Source organism: Manacus vitellinus, unplaced genomic scaffold (assembly GCF_001715985.3).
Source record: "Manacus vitellinus isolate BGI_N305 unplaced genomic scaffold, ASM171598v3 scaffold_3_pilon, whole genome shotgun sequence".
Taxonomy (NCBI): domain Eukaryota; kingdom Metazoa; phylum Chordata; class Aves; order Passeriformes; family Pipridae; genus Manacus; species Manacus vitellinus.
This window is the reverse complement of record NW_021940535.1, coordinates 47,148,964-47,173,897: the sequence shown is the minus strand read 5'-3', so window position 1 is coordinate 47,173,897 and position 24,934 is coordinate 47,148,964. Positions and strand designations below refer to the sequence as shown.

Below are 24,934 nucleotides of genomic sequence, written 5' to 3'. Positions count from 1 at the left end.
AAAGGTTCTTCCCCCAGAGGGTGGCTGGACACTGAATAGGCTCCTTAGGAAAGTGGTCACAGCACCAAGGCTGAGAGAGCTCAAGGACCGTTTGGACAATGCCCTCAGGCACATGATGTGACTCTTGGGGATTGTCCTGGGCAGGGCTAAGGGTTGGACTCGATGATCCTTGTGGCTCCCTTCCTGATGTCAGGATTCTCTGGAGCAGGGAGCAGAGCGATCCCTTTGGGATGTTCGGATGCCCTCGGGCACGCCCGCTCCGCCGGCAGGGGGCGCTGCGCGCTCACCGGGGGAAGCCCCGGCGGGGCCCTTCCAGAAGTTTCCGGAAGCGGCGGGGCGGAAGTGACGTGCGGCGCGGGCGCGCTGGCGGCGTATCCTGTCCTTTGTCGGGCGCGTGCGCGCGTTGGGGGTCCGCGCGGGAAGCGCGGCGAAGCGGGGGCCGCGCGGTGAGGAGGGCGCCGCGGGTGAGCGGGGACGGGACGGGGACCGGGACGCGGGTATACGGAACAGCGGACACGGCCCCGTGCGTTAGGGAGCTGGGGCAGCGCCCTCCGGGCCGCGCCGCTCGGCAGCCACGCCGCTGTTGCCGGTCCGCGAGGCACGGGGTGGCTGCGGTTGCCGGAGCGGCCCCGGGAGCCGCGGGGGGCTCCGGCCACGGCCCTGGGAGATTGGCGAGGCGACGCGGCGGGGAGCGGCGCTGCGCGGGGTCCCCCCGCGGTGGCCGGCGGTGGCAGCTCCAGTGCGAATCCCGGGACAGTCGCTCCCAGGTCGCCGCGAGGGCGGAAACATCCCGCGTTTCCATTCGCGGTGGGTTCGGCTGCCGGGAGGTGAGGGCGAGCCTCGGTGCGTTAAACAGACCGCCTTGGAGTCCCTCCCCTCGCACGGCACTGCCGGGGCGGCTCTGCCGTGCCCTCCTTCTCTCCGCAGCTCTCCGCGGGAGGTTGTGCTGCGGGGGCCGTCCTGTGCCCTGCCTGTGCTCTGCCTGTGCTCTGCCTGCAGTGAGGAGACACAGGGAACGGCCTTGAGCTGGGACGGGCTCATGAGGTATCAGAAACAGTTTCCCACTGTTCGGGGTGATCAGGCATTGGAATAGGGAGGCGGTGGAGTCACCGTCCCTGGAGGTGTTTAACAGGCACTGGAGATGTGGTTTAGTGGTTTAAGGGATACAGTGCTTGATGGCCTCTAACAGATGCTGTTAGCTAAACGCACTGTTTTCCTCTCCGATAGAAGGAGTTCGGTGAAGTTCTGCTCAGTGCTTGTTACTCAGGGCAGGGTCAGGAGCGAGGTTTGTTGTGGGTGAGGTCGGCAGCGGGTTGGTTGTTTTGAACTCGCTGTTTCCAAGCTCCGAGCCGAGTTGAAAGTTGACACTGGCAGGTAAGAAACATGGTTTGCCATCAGTGTTTGCTGGGCTTCAGAGGGGGCAGTGGGCTGGGAAGTGATTTATGATCACCGTTCATGTTTGCAGCAACGCTCTGAGCTGTGTTACTGTCGGAGCTCTCCTTGGGTGCTGTAGGGTTGAGCCATGCTAACAAAGATTGTTCAAAATACTGAACAGATTTGTTTTGAATTCTGATTGTAATAAACTGACGCAGTAACATGGTAAAAGCTAAGTTCGTAACAGTGCTAGTGTGCACGTGGCCAGGCTTGTGACATTGCCTAGTCAATCAGGGATCAAACCCGGAATTTTCAGGGTATAATGTGTCAAAAAGTGATAAGAACAAGGTGTTGACACAGAGGGAACAGCTGGAATAAAGCAAGGCTCTGCGTCTCCGATCCTGCAGCAGAGGTTGCAGTCACTGCTGCCTGCTGACCTTAATTTTTGTTTACTCTTTGAAGATCCTTGTATTCCAGCTAGGGATTTTATGTTCAGCTGATGATCAAGATCCTGGTAGTTAAAATACCATTTAGTTTGATGGATTATGTTGTCAAAGAAGATTTGTTTGGACCAGTGAGTAAATGTATTTATAGATCTTGTCTCTGTGGTTACTTTTTTTTTTCTTAAAATTTTAACTATAGCTGAACAGTGGTCTGACTTTTTTCCCTCCTCTTGGCTCCCCTGCTGCCTTCTCAGTGGAGAATAAGAGAGTGTTGGAAATGGAAGCTAAATTACTGTTAAATTTTCTTAAATAATCTCAGATAGCAAAGGAGAAATTTAAATTGCTACTTTTACTGGCAGCACTACTTAGACTGCAGTAGTAATAATAATTTATCTGTAAACTTCAGGGTTCCCCTTGCTCTCTATTGGAGTTGTGTTTTTAGCACTTGTGTTTTCGGACTACAGCATGTTCTTATTCGGGTAGCTTTTCTCTCTTTGGTATTTTTTCTTGTCTTTCCTAGATTGATGCAGTTTGCTAATTTATCTTGGCTGGACATGGGGAGAAAACATGCAAGGCTTCACCTCTGTGTAACACTGAAGTTTTAGTTAGAGGGCTAATGTGTTCTGCTACTTTTTTTTTTTTAATTAAATAGATACACACATTTCTTTATTACTATATTCTTTCTTTCATCCACTAGAAGTTTTGGAATGGATATGGAGAGAGGGAACAACTTATATTAAATCATCATGGATGATGATATCAAGGATGTAGTAGTTCTTAACAGAACTGGGTAAAGAAATACCTGCTTTTTGGTTTGTTTTGCATCTTTACTTACCACACTGGTGCAGTGAGGTCTGCGAGGGATATGAGGATAGTGACTGTGTTGTACCCAAGTCCAGAGGCGTCGCAATTCCGGCCTGGAATCGACTGAAATGTCACACCGGGTTGAGCTCCGAGCGCAGCCACCCGTGTGAGCCTGAGCTGCTCCTGTGCCGCCGGCTGGGAAGGGGGGGCAGCTTGTCCTGCCAGGGCACTGCACTTCCAGGCTGGAGCACCTCCTGCTTCTTACCGTGTAAACAGGGATGTTTTGAAGGGAATGCATTGCCTTAATTTTCAACTTAGTCGTGTGAGGTTTAATGTTCTAGCATTGTGCTCCTTAAGTAGGAAGTGCTCCATTTCTCTAATAGCATTTGTAAAGAACCTCCTCAGCCTCACGTCCTGAAAGCATTTTCTGTCAACAGCTTTTCCTTTGTCTTACTCAAGGAATAAGGATTCAAGGATTAGTGAGAAATTACTTAGCTTTGTCAAAACTTGTTGGATCTTGCGTATGATGATTGTTTATTTCAAGATAGATTTAAAATAAAACTGAGGATATTAGTAGGTTTAAGTTATATTTTTTCTTTTGAATAAAATACAATTGAATGGATGTTAGATTTTTCTTACATTTAGACTTAACAAAAGCATTATTCTCCTTCTGTTTATTTAACTGCTAGGGAAGAAATAATTCATGCATATGCATTTCACTCCTCCAGTTACTAGTTGTAGGTTTCATTTATGCTTTCTATTTGTTCTGAGAAAATACCTAAATCCCTCTGATATTAGTGAGGACTCAGAACCTAACAAGGATCTTAAAGCTCATATAATAAGTGTGAGGTCATTCCTGTCTACATTGCAGACAGTTTTAATAAAAACTTTATTTGTTTTGATTAGAATTATTTTTCTTCCTTAAAATGTAGTCTGAATCTATGACAGCCTGTCAGTGCTCTGAAAAAGAACTTGCTCTTTGCGTTAATGAAACTTTTTTATTCTGTTTGTCTGAAATAAAATTATCATGACTCCAAAAATATTTCAGGGAAAGCGTGTAGAAACTTTTAACTATTTTCTTTTCTCTAAAGGATCATCTCATTGCATGTGATTATTTGGCTGAAACTTTTTTGGCCTGATCTTTCGGTTGAGGCTTTCACTGTTTTTAATTGTTTAATCAAATGCAGATCATATATTTTTTAAGATAAGATAGGAATATTTTTACTTTGTATAAAGTAGCCTTTTATGGTTAGTTTTAGGAGGGTGCCAATGTTGCAGATATTTGTGACCCAATTCCAAATTTGGACACCTGAATTGTTGTGTTTTGGAAGAATGCTCCTTTGCTTTAAGGAAAGCTCGTGAATAAGTCTCCCTGGATTTAGGACCTGCTCAGAGATAGATGGATAAGCAGGAGAATGTCAGCCAGGGGAGTGAGGCTGTCCTGTTCACTGATCAGCTCCCTTTCCCTGTTTTTGTTAGACATTTCTTTCACAGATGAAGATTTTGGATTTCTTCTGTTTTCCATTTTTGTTGGTTCACTGTTTTTAATGTTTTTTTTTTTACCTGTTGCCCTCTACAGGCTTTCCTTGTGCCAGGCAGTAAAACACACCAGCAGTAGTTCTCGTTAGAGCTGTGTCTTGCAGCCCTTGGGGAGGAGAGGAATGGACAGAGTTCTTTGTAACTTCTTGCCTTAAGGGGTGAGGGAGCCTTGTACAGGTGTCTCCTTTTTGGTTGTGGTGGGGTTTTGTTGTTGTTGGCTTTTTTAAAATGGAACATGAACTTCAAGGTAAAAAAGCAGCAGCTTCCTTTTCCCTGTATGAACTGCATGCTCTTGTGTAATAATAACTGTATCCAAATCCACTCTGTTTTCTGACATAGAAGCAGGATGTTTGTTCTGAGCATGAGTTTAAACTAAGCTTTTTGGAATGTTCATTTGATTAGATTCATCTCCTGGGGATGCTGTGGTAGTATTAAAGTAATGAGTATAAACATGGCTATTTAAGTACATTTTACTAATTTTAATTGTATGGTAAGTTTACATTTTTCCGTGAAACAATAAATTTCAGGAACCTGTGAAGTTAAACTCTGACAGCTTTTCTAAGCTCAGGTAAGCACAAGTTAAAACTACTGAGGTTTTTAATATGCCTTAGTCTGCACTGCACTGTGCTGGTATCAGTGGGGGGAAGAATTTAATGTTGGTGCCTTGTTTAAATGTATTTTCAGATTAATTAATCACAAAACTTATACAGGTTTTCTTGCTCTGTTATTGCACTCATCAGAACTAAAGTAAATTTCATTTTGTTCCTTAGAATTCTTAAACTTCTTAGTAAGTTTTTCTGGTAAAGAGTGTGGGCATTTTTGTCTTAGCTCTTGTACAGTGGCACGGTGGATCTTTGCAAGTTCAGTCAAGAGACTGCTCATGGTTTCAGTTCAGTTACATATGGCACATCCCAGATATTCTTGCTAGAACTGACATAGATACCTTGATTTTATTTGGGATTTGGCTGAGGTTTTGGGACTTGTATGGCTTCCTGCATTGCTGAGTTGTGCTGGGTGAAATGTGTTTGATTGTTGCCTGAGCGGTGTTTCATTCTGAGGAGTCATGGTGTGAGATTTGGCTTTGGTCAGGGCATAGGAGACACCAGAAGTCAGGTTCTGTAACTAGTATCTGTTTTTTAAAGACAGTGATTTTTTCAAGCCAATGAGAGCTCTTTGAACTGCTGGTACAAATGTGTCTTAGAGGACTTGGCGAACACTGTTATGGTTGATCTTTGTTTACCCTCTTTTAGATGGGTAGATAAAATAGAGAGATAAGGCAAATGATTAAAATTTGTAGATTGCATTTGAAATCTGTAGCTTGTGAGCAAATGAAGTGACTGAACTTCAGATGAAGTTTGTTACTTCTAAACAGAGTATTTGTATATGTGTCTGAATTTACTGGACTATAAATAATAAAAAGATTAGCAAAGGTGTCTTAGCTGTGTAAAAGTCAAATGAAGAAATACTAGAAAACTTTGAAAGTGTGTGTGTTGTTGGAATTCTTTGTCTGGCCCTGGATCCACAACAACACTAGCATGACTGTAGTGTGCATACTTGAAGGAGTGTAAAATTTCATCAGATCCCACTCACATATTGCTTTCTAATAAAACTATTGGAATATGAAGAATCATATTTTTTAATCATAGATTACAATTCCCAAAGATCTTTGAGTGTGAGCATAATCTATTAAAATCCCAGAGATATCTCTGGGTTGCTCAGTTGCTGTTGAGTAGGTCAGATTCAAGCTCAGGCTTAACTGGGAGTCAGAACAGGGTATTTATTCCTTCCGGGTTGCCAGCAGGATGCAATCCTTTACATATGTTCATGGAAAGCAGCAGGTACCAGGAACTGGATGGCTGTGGGACTTGCACAGGATGTTGATGACTGGCTGCTTCTGTGAACTGCATGAATCAGGAGTTTGGAACTCCATCTGGCTCTCCAGGTGACTGCACTAGTCACAAAGCCTGAGCTATTCTGGCATCTTTCAGGACTCTCTGTGCTGCCTGTTGCTTCATGGCCAGAAATAGATAACGTTTTCTGACTAAGCTGACTGCAAAGGTCGCATGCCCCTTGCTGTCTGAATTCCCTCCTGGCTGCTCTAAGAATTTCTTGTTTGGATACTTTTTTCCCTTCCGTATTTAGTTAGGGGTGCTGCTTTGTCATCCCTTCTGGTTGTGCAGCTGATTACTTGCTTCGCTTTTCTTTGTAATCTGATCTTATAGAAGTTTATGGCTCTCTGCATATCTGTGTTCTGTAATGCTTCTCATGCCTTTTATGTAGCTGAGGACTGTGCTGTGAAGAGAGTTTATGAGCTGGGTTTCAGGATAACCAGTGGAGCTCTGGGCTGTGCTGTACGAGGAGGGTCCAGCCTGGTCATGTGCTCCTGTGGGCTGCCTTGAGTCAGTGTGAGTGTTCAGGGCCGCTGCTCCCTAAGCCAGAACAAACCCGACTTCTCCTGTGGTGACTGAGAACTCTATAAACTATGGAAACTTTTGGTTCACATAAACACTTGCCTGTTTGATTTTCATGGAGTTAGAGTAGCTGATAGTGCACTGCAAACGCAGGGCAGTTACCAGCACAAGTAACTACGAACTGCAAACACAAAGGCCGTGAAACAACTTCTTTCAGCTGGAGATTTTTTGCTTATTTTTCTTCTGAGACTTTGAAGATTTTGTGTGGATGGAGGCAGGAAATTAGCTAATGTGGGCTGGCTTCCTTGTGGCTTCAGAAAAAGCTCCCGAGTGCCTAATTAATGAGCCTTGCTCGTATATTTGGAGACGAATTGTTTGACAGATTTGGTGTTGGAAGAAGATTTTTGTCATGTCAATTTGGTTAGGATAATTGGGTGGTTTTTTGCATCTTTGAAACATCTAGGCATTTTCACCATGCAGATTCCTGCTAGCCTTAAAAATACTGATTTTTTTTTTAATTGACCATTTTCTGTTGTCAAAGTTGATGGTCATATATTCTGTTTTATTATAAGGCTCTTGGTGGCTGTTTCCTTGAGTAAATATTTTAAATAATTTTGTCCTGAAAAGATTGCAGACAGAGATCTTTTCTAGTTTGCAAGTATTGTTGAGATCTTAGGGGGAGAGGGGGGCTTTTGGGTGTGGGTGATTTAATTTTTTTTTTTCCCCCCAGTCTTATTTGCTGTTGAGCAAAAATCCAAGTTTTTTTCAGAGGGCTAAATATTAGCTGACACTTTTTTAAAAATTAAGATGAACAGAAAAGCTGCAGATTATTTTCTTGGTGTAAATATTGCTAAAACCTTTTTACATACAAGAAAAAAGTTCCTATGATAACTAAAATTTCAGCAGTACAATTTCTGGTTTATGGTAATTGGCAGATAGAAATAACAATAAATCGGAGATGAACTCTTTACTGTCACAGGACTGTTTGATTAGGAGAAGGAGAATATTAACAGTTTGTTTTCTTCAGAGAGCTACTGTTTGTCTTAATTCCAGACTCTATATTAGTGGCAAGTAAAAACTGAACAATAACATGCTCACTAAAGACAGAATATGCAAGCCCCAAACATTTCTTTGGAACACATAATTCCTCTGTTCTTGAAGGGTTTTGCTTTTTAGGGCCAGAGTCATCTGTTAAGAGGTGGTCATGTTGCCTCGGCATTGGTTTTTGGTTCCAACTTCAGGCTTCTGTTATTTAGGATATATTGATGTCTGTATTGAGTCTGAACTTAACAACACTGCAACATTGTTTTTAAACAAACAGCAAAGTATTTAATTATATGATGAATTCAGTATGACTTCCAGTGTGCACAGAGTTCTCTAGGAAAAGATGTGATTTATTTTTTTACATGTGGGTTGCTTTTCCTACATGCTTATTCTAGCTAGAAGCTTGAGTTTTAAATTTTCCCTCTAAGATAGGTGTCTGAATTGAGAGGACATCTAATGCAAGTGTTATATTTAAGAAAAGGAGAATATGGAAAAAACACGTAGTGGTATGGTCTGTGCTCCTGTCTTGTGGCTTCCTGCTGTTTGCTGGTATCCTTGTTAGGAGGGACTCTGACCTCTAACCTTAAACTTGACTCACATTAGATATACTCTGATTTTTTTTTTGTAACTATATGTTCCATATGTGCTATTGCTCATAAGGGTTGGCTGTGGGATTTGATAGCAGACTTAACCCACGCTGACCTTGCTCTTCCCCTCTTTGTTCATGAGCTCTTCTAGTCCTTGTGTGGGAAACAGCAAAACTAGAGAGGCCAGTTGATAGCAAATATTCTGGGATATTTTTGGTAATCTGTATGTTTACATATTGAACCCTGACGTTAGTATATTATTATTGGCATCCTTAATGTTCATTTTAATTCATGTCTCCCAACTTCCTTTGACACTGGTCACAATATTAACTATACCCTTGCTATTTTTTTGGTGTGGGGATTTCTTCAAAGGGCAAAGTCAATTAGAGGTCTGTTTACCTGCTGCACTTTAATTTTGTGTTACTGTATGGTTAAGTAGATTGGTAAAACCACCCAAGTTTTAAACACAGATAGCTCCTCCAATCCATTTACTTCTGTGAGTAGTTTGGAGTGGGGAGGCAGCATGGCAGGGTATCTCTTAAACTGGTTTTGCCATTTGAGGAAATGTGTGTGTAACCACATCCCTAATTAAAGTTAATTAAACTTTAACCTACAGCAACAACATATTTTGAAGCTATACCAATTTATTTTAAAAGGAAGCCTCTCATTACTGTTTATATCCCAGGATGTTGAAAGATATATGTAAAGTGAGTACAATAAATTAATTTCAGAATATTTCACTGGGCTACATCATGCTTGGTACTCTCAGCATTTGTGTGAAAGAACAGGAAAATGAGACTCTGTGGGCTAAAATGAAAAACACTGAATGACTTGAGGGGGGAAAAGTTATTTCAATGAATTTTTGTTCTTGATGCACGAGATAAGAAAATGTGACTAATACATTGCTGTATTGTTATGTTCTGAGTGTGTTTGTGTGACTTTGCCTGCAACGAGTTGATAACTTGTGGAAAATGTTGGTGTTTCCTTGTTCATAAAACTTGGAATGAACCAGCAGCAGTGGTAGGATGGAAAGGTGCTTGGAATTTTTGCCAGAATGGAGACTTGTTACAGTGTTGTAGAGAAGAAGCCTTCGCAGGAAGACATAAGACATTATTGTGACTTTTAGAAAGATTCTTTCATCTTAGTCCTCATTTAGTTGGAGTAATGGTTGATATAATTGTTTCTTATAATTATTCTCTAATATTGACAAGAAACTGTCAGTATTTAATTTTTTTTTTTTTAACTTGTAGGTTTCTTAGGACTCTTATGAAAACTTTATTCTTTTATACTAAGAAGCAGAGGGTGGCTCTGTACTTGAGTTGGTTGGTTAACCTTGCAGGTGGAACAACCTTGCCTGGCAATGTACTTCTGTTGGTAAACATAAAGGAAGTAAAGGGTATTGAGTAGCTTTGGCAACGTGCAAATTTTTTGTCAAGGTCTGAGTACAAGAAAGGCTTACTGGAATCAATAGGTGGAGTTTTAGGTTTCCAAGACCTGCACATTTGTTGCTTTTCTGAAGAGAGCATCTCAGTGAAAATAATGTTCTGAAGAGCAGATGTGGAAGAAAGGACCCTTTGTTTCTGCTCATGTATGCTTAAGACATGACTTAGGTGTCATAGGTGACATTAGGTGAGCATGATATATGCTTTCTTCTGCATTCAGAGTAATTAATATATAATCAAAACCGTGACCCACATACTCTTTTTAATATATTGATTAAATCAGGCTTTTCAGTCTGTTTTGTTCCAGGAACTGCTGGTTACCCATGTGTCTGTGTACTGTGCTTCAGTGGGATTAAAGAACATAAAAATCAGAATTAAAGTAATTGTTTGACCTGTCGACCTAAAATAAAGCGTTTTTATTTTTTGGGGTTTGGAACATTTGAATTTTGTCCTTCTCAGATCAGGTTTGGTACTAGAAGATACCTGACTCCTGCCTGACTTTTATGAAGTAACAGTACTGGACAAGCTTCGCTTACAAGTTGTTGTTGTTACAGGACTTGAAAGACTGAGCTGTTGTTAACAAGACACCTACTGAAACATGGTGGATTACTATGAAGTTCTGGGAGTGCAAAAGCATGCCTCAGCAGAGGATATTAAAAAAGCGTAAGTGTCAACTTTGACTGTACCAGGTGCTTCACATGTACCAGATCCTTCTGCTCCCCATGGTTGCCTGTAGTACTGAATAATTATAGAGCTTCAAGGAGAATCCCACAGCAGATGTGTTTTGGAATGTTATGCTTTGATCATCAGAAATGCACGGGAATAATTTCAAAATAATTGAAGCACATTGGACCACTTTTTTCTTAAAAGCATATCTGAGAAGGTGGTTCTTTGTGTGCCTGCAGAATCTGTTAATACCAGTGTGGTTGCAAGATACAAGGCACTGGGGAATTTCTAAATACTTTTAATTCCTGACAACTTGTTTGAAACATTTTGTGTTTATCTGTAGAGCATATTCCATCATTTCAGAGTACAATATCCTTTGTTTTCCTTCCACTTAGGTACCGTAAGTTGGCACTAAAATGGCACCCTGATAAAAATCCAGACAATAAAGATGAGGCAGAACGGCAATTTAAACAAGTAGCTGAGGCCTATGAAGTTTTGTCAGATGGTAGGTATTTTAAAAGGGTTCTTGAATTGCCTTTCTCTGTTCTGGGTATCAGAGTGAAAATGTTGATGTATGATGCTTTGAAGAGATATTGTTACTTTGGTTTGTTATCCAACTTGACTACTTCCTTTTCAAAAGAGAGAGAGAAGGAAGCTGGCAGATAAGACAGAGTAAGCAGAAATTTTGAAACAAAAATATCAGGATCTCTCTAGATGAGTAACCAAATTAGTTTTATTGTAAAAATTGAAATTCTGTGTCTGGCAGGCCCTCTTCAGAAATTTCTGAAGAGAAGTCTGCAAATACCAAGATTAATTTTATCTTAGCAGGGAAAGCCGATGTTACCATCAGTATAGGGGTATTATTGTGTTTATCCAATAAGTCAGGCTAGACCAACCCTGAAGTATCTACTGTTGGGCCCACTGCTTCTAATTCTTGTAGCAGTAAACTAGTCTTGACAAAGCTCAAGCATACTGTAAATCTTGCTGAAAATTCAGATTGCATTTGGGTGAGTTCTGTAAATTCAGTCAACTGTGATACAGATAGTGATAAAGATGGTGTTTATTTTGAATTGTTCTGAAAGAGGTGCTTAGCCTGACCCATGTAGTGCAGGAATGCAGTTTAGAGTTCACCCATGTGTTTGCTTGAAGAGTATCATTAACTTCTGCCAGTGTTCTGGCAGAAGCAGTCTGAATCATAACAAAGTGATTTAAGCTACTTTGATTATTTTCCTCTGTAATTGACTGCAGCTGTCTATATGCTATTTCTGAAGTGTCCTTGATTTCACCTGAGACAGTGAGCATGGGAAAGCTATATTTAAAGCACTAGTGGCATCTAGATTACCTCTCAGGATTCAGCCTGATTTATAGAGCTGCAGTCTAGTACATACTATTTCTTTGCTTGGTTTTGATACTTAATTGACATGGGAGAAACAGAACTTAATTTATCATTAGTTCATTGTCTTCTAGAGTACTTTAACCTTCTTGAACTAATTTTTTGAGCAAGATAAAAATAGGATACTGGTCTGGTTGTTATACAGATCTTTAAGTTCTTTGGAAACAGTACACTGCTAGAATTTTAGAACATCTAAAAGTGCTACCAGTTTTTGGATTGAGACCAAATCCTAACTTACTGCTGTGTTAACAATCATCTGTGCAGCAGGGATACCAGATCCTGAGCCCAGTGGTCAAGAGGCAGTCAGCTCCTCTGCAGACCTAATGAAATTTTCTGACATCATTACAGGCTTGAATGAAGAGAGATTTTTGGCAGAAGAACAGTTTTGTAAGAGGTTACTTAAGCAAAGAATACTGACATTGGGTGATCATTGAACACACTTCCCTTGTGGTTTAAAAATGTAACATTTTGAGATGAACTTTGGGCTTTGTGAGCCCTCAGAGTGCCGTTTCTTGCTCCTGACAGTTTATCTACCTTACTGCTTTGGTCTTTTAACATTGATGAGTAGGTTAACCTGCTTTCTTCAAAAATTACTTTCTAGAGAGGCAATATGGGTAATTAAACAAGCTTTGGGGATTTGTGTGTGTGTGAACCTATTGCAAGTTTCTATTAGTTGGAGATGATGACCATTATATAAAATTTTAATTCCTGTTAGTTAGAAGTGGTTTAGTTTCCAGCATCTGTTTGAGGTAACTGCATGTTCTTTCAGTGATGCTATTTAAATTTTAAAACATCTTTCACTGAAGAGATTCCAGTGGGAAAAGCATGATAAAATTGAGAATCTAAAATCAGATGCCCAGACTGGTTTTTGGCTGATACTGCCACACCAGTGCAAGCAAAGTAAGCCAGCTATCTGCCTCTTTAAGCTCTTCAGGTTCCCTTCCAGTACCAACAGTGCCATCTGATCCTATGCAGTAATGTAGAGCTCATTTTTCTCCCCTTTCTCGTGGATACTGTAAGGCTGGTCTGGAGTGAGATTTATAGTCATTTTATGCCTTCTAAAATAATGGAGAGCAAGCAGTTTGAATCACATTCTTCCATGGCATTTTGTAACATCACTTCATTCTCCATCATTAAGCTGAAAGAAGTTAATTTTAGGGGTTTTGCAGTCAGTCATATAAACACTGTTCTTCCGTTCTCATAACTCTCTTACTGTGGGTGTGTTCTTGTGCAATAAAAGGAAAAAAAGCAGTCAAGGTTTGTGAGGTGGATAGAAGGAAGAGAATGCTTACAGTGAGAATGCCTGAGCTCTGGAACTGCTTTTCAGAGAAACTGTAGAATCTTTTCTTGCACATTGGTGAGATCAGGACTTTATTCAGTCAAGATCTGACCAGCTTTGTAATTAGACTTGTGTGGAGTAGCAGGTTGAATTCCAGAGGTCCTTTACAGCCTTTACAGCCTTGTACCTGTATAAAGAAGAAGACTGCAGTATTTGTTTTAAAGTATTCTTTTAAAGGGCAAACTTCCTTGTGAAGTTTGTCCTTATACCAAACTTCTTCTGATACAACAGAACTGAAACTTCTAGAACTAAATGGTAGTAAGTCTGAAGTTTAGTGCCTGTTCTTTCTGAACCTAAATTGCTTTGGCAATCCTCATTAAAAACATTCAGCAGTTATATGCCAGAACTTTGTTAAATAAATGAGCTTTCAGAAGGTATTTAACTGAGAATACCAGCAAAGTCCTTCCCCCCCCCCCAAAATCAATGTACCTGTTTACTGACATGATGTGCAACTTCTCCTTGTAGCTAAAAAACGTGACATCTATGACAGATATGGAAAAGAAGGCCTAATAAATGGAGGCGGAGGTATGTTGACAACCAGCAGTTCTTTGCTTTCTCTATTCTGGTGGAATCTTCCAATCCTCTAAAAATTGAGATTACAACTGTTTTACATTTTTTTTTTCTAGTTGTGTTGTCAAAGGTATTACTGTTATCTTCTAAAAACAGACAGAGAGAACCAGTTGTAAAAAATATTGTGTGTACTTAACCCGAATGGTACCTGAAAGGGAAACTTTAGAAGTTGTTTATATTTTTAAATGATTCAAATACCATATAGGACTGCACTTTCTTGCTAGTGAGAACGTGTGAAAGTAATTGAAACTTAATGGTTTATTTGCAGGTGGAAATCATCACGATAATGCGTTTGATTTTGGATTTACATTCCGTAACCCAGATGATGTCTTCAGGGAGTTTTTTGGTGGAAGGGACCCCTTTTCATTTGACTTCTTTGGTAAGTAATCCTCTGGTTTTAGTTACGTGCATCTAAAGTGTGGCTAAAACTTTACGCTTACAAAACAAATACAGCTAATGCAGTTTTATTAGAAATAGTTCTGAAAATGAGGTAAACAATTGGTATTTTGTATTATATTTGAAGTGTTTGTTTCATACATGTTTCTTGGTTGATTTTATAGTGCAGAACAGATATGGCTTGCCAATACATGTTTTGTTGGAAAGCCTTGTTTACAAAACCATGAAGTCATGGCTGCTGTGTCTCTGTAGATTGGAAGGAACTAATATATGCTGGAATTTCCTCTCAAGAATTCAAGCAGGCAAACTTAGTCTGTTGAATTTCATCTCTTTTGATCTCTAAATAATTAAAAAAGTAAAGCTTTGAGAACTTCTGAACTGGGCAGGTTACCTATAACTGTTAGAGCATAGCTCTCACTGTGGGCTTGTGTCAGAGCAGGAGTGATTTTCTTGTGTCAGAATAAGAACAGCTACATACATAATCTAGACATTCTCCCAAATTCATGTCACTTATTTGCTTGGGGTATAGAACCCCTGAAGACTCAGATGAAATAGTTCTTGAGGCCTCGATGCTTCATTTAGGAAGTGCTCATTAAAGGAAGCAATATGTGATAAAGTTGTCAAAGTAACCTTTTTACCGTGGTGGTGAGGGTCCTTTGACTTGTGATGTTGCTTGCTCTAGTGAAGGTCTTTTCAGAGGTGCTGGAGTTCTTACACAATCTCTGTGTATATTCTACTCATCAAAGTGCTGATCTATAAAGCAGAACAGATCCCGTGTTCAGTATTTACTGCAAGAAGGTTCCAGACTGAAAATTGCAAGAAGGGTACTTGAAAAACAAAGCTTTATTCCTGTTATTCCTGATATTGATTAATTTCTATAATAATGGTTGTAAATGTTTCAATATTTTTAAAAGTAATTTATCTTTGGCAGCATTAAGGGTCTAGTCCAGCTCAGATTTTAATTATATCTTTCTCTGGTTTACTATTTAGGTATCATCAGCTGTTGGATGACTCTAATGAAGGATTAGAAAAGGGGTTGAATGCAGCAGAATGCTAGTTGAGGAATTAGATGAGTAGCTAGAGGAAGAATCTGGTAGAAGATAAGCAGCAGAATTTGGGCAGTTGGATCCAATGGGAAATCAGCAGAAGTAGGAAAGGGCAGATTGGAGGAAGCATCTAGGAAAATACTGATAAGTGAAATGGGCTCTGAACTGGGAAGATGCAATTTCTTCACTGTCTGCAGTACAGTAAAAATCTTAAGAACTGCTAAACAATGATTTCAGTTGAGATGAGTGATCTCAGCACTGGTTAGGCCACATCTGGAGTACTGGGTCCAATTCTGGTCTCCCAAGTAAAAGCAACAGAGTTACTGGATAGAGTCCAGTGAAGGGCCACTAAGATCATTATAGGACTGGAGCTTCTCTCACCTGAGGAGAAGGTTGAGAGAATTGCTGGAATTGTTCAGTATAGAAAGGCTCAAGGTGAGAGTTATCAGTGCATTGGGAATGGAGGGTGTAAAGAAGGTGGAGCTTGGCTGTTGTCAGTGGTGTCCGCTGGCAAGATAAGAGGCAATGACCACAAATGGAAGCACAGAGGTTCTGCCTGAACTTAAGGCAGCATGATTGCACTGTGAGGGTGACTGAGCATTGGAGCAGGTTGTCTGGAGAGGTGGTAGAATCTCCATGATTGGAGATACTCAGAAGGCATCTGGATGTGGTCCTAGGCAACCCAGTCTAGGTGTCCCTGTTTGAGCAGGGGATTGGACCAGATGAACTCCATAGGTCCCTGTCAACCTCAGCCATTTTGTGATTGAGTGGTAGAAAACCTAGAAAAATCTGAGCAAGGTGTTGAGTAGGAAGCTAGAGAGGAGGAGCTGGGAGAGCATGTTTAGCACTTTTGTTTACTTTTTCATTTAAGATCTGTTAAATAAAATAGTTGGTTCTCAAACAAATATCTTTATAGTAAATTGTATAGGTGAGGCATATTCTACCAACCAGTGGGAGACTGACATGGACCCTCCTTGGTTTTGATTGTATTTACTTCATCAGCCCTAGCAGGAGATTTAACTTGCTGTCTCTGAAAAAGTCAGTGTTCATGATTAGCCTTAAAGCCATGAAGTTAAATTCTGCTTTAAAATAGTGATGGGGTTCCTTGGAAGGAAGATTGTACAGCATTGTTGGTAGAGTTATCCCGCTTATCAAGTGGAGGTACCACGACTAACAAAAGTTTTCCTGGGATGTTGCAGCTGCTATAGCCTCTCCTGTGTGATACATCTTACCTTGTTACATCAGTGGACTTAACAACATACCCCCCTTGCTTAATACTCAAATTTATTTATTTATTCAGAAGCTGGTTACCTACTTCATGTATTGACCACGGTCATTGTCAGCTTTAAGATATGAGTAGTGAGGCACAAGCTCTGCTTCTTGCCCGGTAAGGTTCTGGCACTGTCAGCAGTGTTATGTGCACTCCAGTTAAAGAAAACTAATAGTTTCTAAGCTGTCTCTCTACTTCATGTGGATAGTTGCAGTGTCAGTGACCAGAGTCCTAAAAGCCTATGTTGAGCTTTGGATTTTGAGCTTAAGCTCTTGAAATTTTTCTAGTCAGAAGGCTTCAAAATGAGCACTTTTTCCTTTTCCCTTTTTTTTTTTTTTTTTTTTTACTTTAAGATGCTGAAGGCATTCTCTAACATGGGAAATTTTAACATTTTTTTCACAGATTTTTATAAATAATTGTTGGCAATTGTCTTTACACATACACAAATATTTAAGGTAGTACCACATGAAAATATCGGTGCTTTCAGCTCAATGTAGTGCATTTTATAATGCCTAAAACAAGCAGTAGAATTGTGTGTATGGCATGAGTATTTGTATTGGTGAACTAGAGCCCTTGTAGATTCTGCTGTGTTGAAACACTGGTGGAACAGTTCTGTCCTGAAGAATAAGTGAATTTGTCTTCTAAAAATGAGGAGTTTTCAACTTGTTGATGAGTTTTCTGTGGAAGTAGTGACTTCTTAAGGAGCTACTCAGGTTATAATTGATATTCTAAGCAACTGGATAAGGACTGGGGTCATGTTTTCTATAAATGTACACTGGTTGAATCAAAGATGAAATTGAATAAATACTTTGAAACATTTGTACTTTTTATGCAGTTTGAAGTGGCACATAGTGAAGCCCACAGAATGCAGGTGGGACTCTCTATCCTGATTGCCATTGAGTATGTAAAGAGCAGCATTCATATGCATAATTCCTGTAAATTTATGGATGTGAAGGTTTTCTAAAATTGTGCTATGAATTGAGTCTGTTAAACTCCACTGAGCTGTATTCCACTGATATTGCAGTTACAGTAAGTTTTCTTTATAAACAAAGGCATCTTTATTCATCTGTAGAGAAGAGGAGAATGTATGAAGACTTCTGTGGTGATTTTTAACTGATGAGTCCCTTCAGACTTTTCAAATGAAAATTTATGATACTGTTAAAGACAACTCTGAACACTTCCAAATGGAGCAAAGTTAATGTTATGTGCTGTGTGTTGCACTGGAGACAGTCACAGTTTCTCTTCACTCTTTTTTTCAGGCAAATTCTTTGTAAAAAGAGGGGTACTTTTTAAAACTTGCTCTGATACTATGACGGCTGGTTAACTCCTAAACTTTGAGACACGTGGGCTCGCTTTTTGTGACCCCTGGTTACAGCAGAGTCTGTATTCCTGGTGAGCTCTTCTGGTGATAGTTTTTAAGTCTCTTTGACATAGGAATGGATGCTAATCCTTATGATGGGAAGAAAAGTTGATGCTTCCTGTGCAGTACTACTTTTGTATTGCAAAGTACTGCCTTGGTATACCAGTGTCTGGCATTCAGCTGTCTGTGCCATACACCTGCTGTTCTCTGACTGGCCTTTGACATTAGAACTGACTGTTTACTCTTAATGTAGGGATTGATTTCTCATTTCAGTAAGCTTGCTTTATACTGAAACTATATCCTACTTCATTTGTATTTGGTGCTTGCCTTGCTTTGGTTTATTTATGTTCTGTTTAGCATTTTGTTTGTGTTTTACTTGTAAACTTTTCAAGGATGTTCTGCTGTACTTTACCAGTTCATATAGGAGGGGAGGATCCCAATGTCACCACTGGTAATGGAGGTGTATTGAATAAAGACCTGCCGTGTCAGGGATTGTGAGGAACAGAAATAGATGTGATTTGGTGCAGGCAAAAATGCTTGACTGTTTCTGAGCTGTTAAAGATTTGACTTGGTTTTGATTTAGAGGCTTTTCAGGTTCTCACTTCAAGGATGAGTTCTATGTTGGAAGATATCAGTGAGGAATTATGTTGAAAGATGAAGGTGGTATAACAAGATCATAACATTCCCCAACAGGCCATTTAGTACTTCAGACAACTCCTTAAGAAGTCAATTAACCTCTTCTAGACTTCTAAGCTTCACATACACTCTAAACCATCTCAGCTGTCACCAGATATGTCTGTGATGCCCGAGTAGTTTCTGTATGGGCTAGAAATTACAACTCAGGACCTACAGCAGACCAGTATCCTCCAGCAACTGTTTCTAGAAACTCAACATGATGTTTCAGGGCATTTCAAACTGCTTTAGGTGCCTGTATGTCTACTGAAATGAATCCCACAAGGAACCATGCTTTTCTCCCTGGTAGAATGTGTTACTGATGTGATGTGATAAATTGGTCCCAATGGATACCCTGTCTAGACTTTGATGTCCAAGAGAAGTCTGTTTGTGGAGTCTCTTTTCAACACAGATTGTAGTCTTGACAGTTTTGCTGTAGTTCCTAAACATTTTATTATTCCTAATGTGCATTTGGAGATAGTAATTTATAAATGTCTTAAATGTTTTTCTTAGACTGTAAAGTAGGATTCATGATGTATTTTAATACAAATTTAATACCAGATAATGCATATAAACCTTATACATTCTGTGGAATTTTCCCTTGAGAATTCTGTTTACCTGGTTAATGTGGTATTTAAAAATCTACTGTCTTGGAAACGAAAGGTAAAATTAAACTTAACACCTTTATGTGGCTAGCTAGATATAAATGTTTGTCCCAGGGAATGTCAACTAGCTTGTTATCTGGTATGTAGTTTGGTTCCATCAAAGGACAGAATTACTGCAGATTGAGTGCTGTAATATTGATTGCATAAAAAGAAGCACGAGTGTTCAGGAAAAGTACTGTGAGTTACTCTGAGTATCCAGGCTAAAGAATCTTCACAAGACAAGAAAGAGGAAATTCTATGTGCAGTAACCATTGCAACCTCTACATGATCTGTGTTTTAGGATGTTTTTCAGGAGTGGGATAGCTTCATCAACCTATTTGTCTCATGGATAGAAAGTTTTCTTGCTGTAGCAAAAGATTTGCATAAGGATCGGATCATGGATTTAATTCACATGTAATCCCATTTCTGATAATTGATTGTTTAGGTGTCCTAATGCAAAATGTATTTGTTAGTAAAATGGGTTATTAAAACTGAAAATGGAGGTGGCTTTCAATTAAAGCTGTCTTGTACAGCAGTGTCTTCTTGGTAATTAATGTTTTTGTTGGCATAAATTTGCAGCTTTTGGTGCAATTTATGAAGTACTTAGAGATTTGCATGTGCATACATTGCTTTGGTATTACAGTTTTGTTTCATAACCACTAGTCTTAGATCGTAATTATCCCTTCAGTGGTCCAAATCTTACCACTCTAAATTTTTCAGAAATAACTTGGGAAGTTTGCAGAGGGTTTTTGAAATACAGTCATTGTCTCACTCACACAGCATTATCAAACAGGATTAGGTAATACTGTGGTTCCATGGTCAAACTAATACATAGTTTCTCCTGCTGAAGGGGAGGAGGCCTTGCTCCAAATTTTCATGTCTGTCTTCAAACTTTAATCTTTGTCTAATGTCCCATTAGATAGATTGAGAAGCTGTTTGATAACACACTGGCCAAAGGTTGTCTTGGGCACCCCAAGCCAGTTCAGGTTGTTAGTCCCCAGGAAAATGGTTTGATTTGGTTTTCTTGAATGGCTAGCTGATAAAATTGATCAGAGGAAGAATGCTGAACATAGCACAAGGAGAGCAGGTTATACAGTGGTAATGGAAGATTCCTCCATTTTTAAGGTATGCCTGAACATTTGAGCATTCATTTGATAAATATGAAATGCTGATTACTGAACTCCAGCATCTTTGTAATTACTGTGTAGATGGCATTCAAAGGTAATGTTTTAAGTCTCCTATTTTTTTAGAAAATAACTAACCCTAAGGTCTCTGCTGTATATCATTAGAAAGACTTTCAAATGCTTCTGCTGGTAATTTATTTAATAAGTGGGGTAAACATCTGTTTGACATCTAATTTATGAAAATGAGCAATTATGAAGACCATGCTTGAAACGTTAGGCAGGTGAATCAACAGTGCTTGCAGCAGCATCTTAGTGTCTCCTGAGTAAGTGCCATCAACAATATGCTTATTTTGAAGTTAAGGAAGAAAACATTTCCATGCAGAAGTGCTTACAGGTTTCTGTGGCCCATCCAGTTCAGATGGTATGGGTTTTTTTAGTGCCTGGGTATACTCTAGAGCTGTAGTTTCTGTGTGTATTTACTGCAAATCTGCATCTTTGAAACTTTTTTCAAATAGACAAGATAGAGAACACCTACTCCAAGAATTCTATTGTATTGTAGGTATCATATCTGTAGCCATTTGCATGAACACCTTGACCAGACCTGCATTTCAGACTCTCTTCTGGCAGGATCTATAAAGTCATTACAGTGTGCTTTTGATATGAAGAAAGGATAGGATGTTGGGCAGGCAGCCTTGGCTCACTGAAACACTGCAGCAGTGCAGCACAGTACAGTTTGACTGTGTCCTTATGCAGTGGCTGAACAGCCTTTCAACATTCTTCTGTGCTGCAGCGAGTGCCACCCTCCTGCATCTGCAGTACAGGCACTCAGCTCACGTGTCATGTTCTGACAGAGGCAGCAGCAGTGGCTCTGGTGGCAAAGAATAGAGGAGAGAACAGTCACTGGCTGGGGAGGTGGCCCAGTGAGCGGTGCCTGAGCAGGCAGCCTGTTTTTACAGGCTAAGGTTCCTTTGCATACTGTCCCTATAAGATTATAGGCATCTCCTCCTGCAGCAGTATGTGCATGTGAGAACATTTGCTGATAGCACACAGTTTATCTCAACACTTTTCATTTTCTGGAGGTGAATGATGGCATTGCAGTGGAATGTGCTTGATTCTTTGGTCAGGGATGGTGTCGTTCTATGATGGAAAGCATCTTCCCTCGCTGCTTTTGACCCTTGGGCACTTCTGCTTCTGCCTACCTTGTAACCAGTACAGTTGCTTTTACAGCCACACTGTGAACTCTAGCAAAGAATTGTTGTGGCTGAACTTCCTTTCATCTGGAGATGTTCTTCTCAACCTGTTAGTGTCTAGTTCCCCAAGCCGGGGCCAGGATACACGTGTCCTGGTAGGAGTGACTGCCATAGGAAATGTGACACTTCTAGTTTATCATGTATTGTGATTTCAACTAATGCCTTAGATTGCTATAATGAATTTCATCAGTTTTAACTGCATTGTGGAGTACTTCAAATGTAGATGTTTTGGGGTTTGCCTCCTTCCCTCTCTTCCCCTATTATGTGGTGCTTTCCTGCCCCTTCTATTTCGGATGCACCAGTCTTGCCAGTACTGAATCAGATTAACTCATGGATGCAACAGAAAGTAACAACTCAGTGTTTTCTTTTGCATCAATGAATTAATGCAACTTGTTATTTGGTTCAGTGATCACAAGGCAGGAATGGAGAGCAATCACATGTTTTAAGTAGTATTCTGCAATTAGCTGTAAGGGAGAAAATCCTGTCTCTGTGTTAGAGCTGAGGACTCCTCAGCGTGGGGGGATCATGACCTGTCTTATTTTGAACTGCAGTGAGATATTTATTACAATGGTTGTTGTTGTTATTTGACCTGTTTAGAGGTGAAATTCTTTTTCTGTGACTACAGAAAAGCAAGGTAAGATTCCATGGTTTGCAGGGAGCAGGTTTTAATGTTTTACCCAGAGGAAAAACACAGTTGTTACGTTTGAATTAGCGAAGATTTTTCTAAAGAAAGTAAATTCTTTTGGAAACATTACCACTAATGCAGTTATTTTCAGACAGGTTTGTTAGTACACAGTCTTCTGTGTTGCTGGGAGTTTTGTGTTCCAGTCTTATTAACTTTTTGACTTCCGTAACTGCAGTCTTCCTACCTACTAACAAACAGCAAGAGTCCTGAAGTCCTTCCTTTTGTCTGTTTTTTTTTGTTGTTTTTTTGTTTTTTTTTTTTTGTAACAGGCTACCATGAGTTCTTTGCTTAAGCATTTACCTTTTTCCCCAAAAGTTTCATGTAATCTGCTGTTGTTGATAGATTAGAAGTCCGTCTCACTGGCTTTTTTGAAATTTCTTGCCTTTTGTTCTCTCTCGATCTTTGCTGTTCTGACAGCACCACAAGCTCAGAAATGTACTCCAACATTTTTATTGAAACTGAATCTAAAACTCTGTCCTTCCATAAGGTTTTGATAATACCTGGATTAGAGTAAACTGATTTTATCTCCAAACAGTATTTACTAATACTCTGAAGTGACAGTAGTTTAACATTTCGGTTTTGTGAAGCTTTTAACATGTATTTATATAGTATTTTCAATTATTAGGAAGGCCTTGACTTTTTTTGTTTGTGTAGTTGTTTTTATTGCTTAATTTTGTTAATCTGATATGCTTCTAACATTTAATAAAAGATGGATTGTGACCACCAAAATGACTATAATAAGATGAGTCATTAAAAAACCCCGACACCCTGCATTTGAACTGTTTGGAAAGAGCTTTCTTTGTGAAAAGATTATCAGGGATGGAAAGGTTTTGCTAAATCACAAAAATAGACCTACAAGGCTGAAATGTTATTATTTTACTGAGTGGTGCTATTAATCATCCTGATTTAGGGAATAAAAACATAAACAGGGGCTGAGTAGCTGTAAGGTTGCTCTATTAATGTGTGTTTGATGGTAGATACAACCAGCCTCCTGCTGCCTTCTCTCCTCAGTGTTTTTGGCATTTTTTTTCTTCTGCCTGCTGTACCTGTCTGGCTGTCAAAATAATAAATATTTTCCCTGAAAAGTCCTACCCCTTTTCCTGTCTCTGCTAATCCGTCTCCCCGAGCATTCTGCAGTCCACCGTGGGACAGTGGTTCGAGTACCTCACTCGAGAGAGCTACTGGAAGAGCACTGGAGGATTATTCCAGGGCTGCTGACAGCAGTCACCTGAGGCTGCAGCACGTGCTGATGCCAAGTGCAGGCCTCTCTCTTTGGAGTGCAGGGTTGCCAGAGGCTAATAAGGGATGTCCAGGCCTCGGTTAGGTTTTGGTGTGGCAATAATCCATTAGGAAGCTGGGTTGATATCAGGGATCTCTGGGAGCTTCTGTGATCCTCCCTTAAATAACTTTGTGTTTCTGCAGCTGTTGTGCTGAGGAGGAGAGAGATTCACTTGCAGAATAGGCTAATATCTGGGGGGATTAAAAACTCGAAGCCTACATGATATAAGTTGTTTTGTTTCTATTCAAACTCCAGGTAACAGGAAAATTTGGATTATAAATAGAAAGCTTAACAGTGGGAGTAATATAATATAGATCATTTGTACACGTGAGTGAATGACCTTCATAGTGAACCTATGAGTCATTCCAGTGAGAATAAATTGGACTACAAAACAATTAACTGCAGTGGGTTTATTTGCTAGTTGATATGCTAGGCTGACAAAATGGCCTTTTTTAAAATCTGGCATAGTGCTTGTTTTGGAAATTATAATAATTCCTATATTTCCATGCCAAATTGTTGGTTTAATTTCTATAAAAGTACTAGTGGGTCATCTTCATATTGTCCATGTTTTACATGGACAAAAATAAAAAAGAAACTACAAACCAAAAAGTCTGAGGTAGAAAAAAAATCTTACACTTGCTTGTCTAGGGTATGTAAGATAAACGTTTGGTCCTGTGTTGTTTCAATAACTGTGGGAGCTAGGGGAGGGATAGGATTATTTTCTAACTGGTTTAGGCATTGTTATGTCTTGGCTGATGGGTGTGAATGTCTGACCCTCAGTGACTGCTGTTGTTCAGCATAAATACATTGTGACATTTCACCTTTAAGTAATTGCACGTAAACCAGATGGTAATTTATATATTTTTATTATCTACTGATTACTTAATGATGCATAATGCATATTGCATTAACTTGGAGATTTGTCATAAATAAGCTTGGATTTTTGTGGGGGTACCTGAGGTGGAATAAATACTGCATTTCTGACCTTTGCTTTGTCAGTTGTGGTCCTGAACAGTCACGCAGCTACAAATCTTTCCTTGTTTTCATACTGGTATTACTGCCATCACCAGGGTCTGCATTTTCTGAGCTTATTCTGAGCAGTGTTTCAGACTGTTACCTTTCAATATTGAGTCTCTGCTTGCAGAACTCGGTAAAATCATGGGTACTGTAGAACACTGATTCTAGGAGAGCTGAGATTGATGAAGAGAGTAGCTGTAGTTACTAAACTTTTCTGGTTTTAATGCAAGTATTATGTTTATTGAGTATCTGGTTTATGAGTGTAGTTTTTTAGGTTGTTCTTTGTCTCAAGAGAACTAGAAAAACGCAGTTTTCGGATAATTCTAGTAATAATTATTTTTCCTTTTTTCGGGAAAATGTGATAAAGTAAATAAAGATTACTTGTATAGGTGTCTGATGTTGTGTCCTGTAGCACCTCCTCTGCCTTTTTTTTTTTTTTCTTTGAAAGAGACTATTGTCTTCCTGCTGGGGATGGAACAACAGCTGTTCTGAGTGACATAACATTGGAACTTGAATTTGAAATAGCATTTTGTCCATGACCCCCTTTCTCTGTTTTTCCCCTCTTTCTCCTGCTTGGTA

At 39.8% G+C, this 24,934-nt stretch overlaps 1 protein-coding gene across 3 annotated transcripts in view; it reads left to right on the top strand.

Annotated features, from left to right (window-relative positions):
* Positions 1-448: 448 nt before the first annotated feature.
* DNAJB6 (DnaJ heat shock protein family (Hsp40) member B6) overlaps positions 449-24,934 on the top strand; it is a 59,812-nt gene continuing 35,326 nt past the window's right edge. For 2 of the 3 annotated variants that reach the window (XM_029961836.1, XM_029961835.1), the window contains exons 1-5: positions 449-464; positions 10,199-10,307; positions 10,706-10,815; positions 13,508-13,567; positions 13,881-13,991. In XM_029961836.1, the coding sequence (XP_029817696.1) occupies positions 10,243-10,307; positions 10,706-10,815; positions 13,508-13,567; positions 13,881-13,991 (346 nt within the window). In that variant the 5' untranslated portion in view covers positions 449-464; positions 10,199-10,242. Of the gene's footprint in view, positions 465-959; positions 1,045-10,198; positions 10,308-10,705; positions 10,816-13,507; positions 13,568-13,880; positions 13,992-24,934 lie in introns of those variants that run through there. The other variant, XM_018075352.2, reaches the window with a different exon arrangement.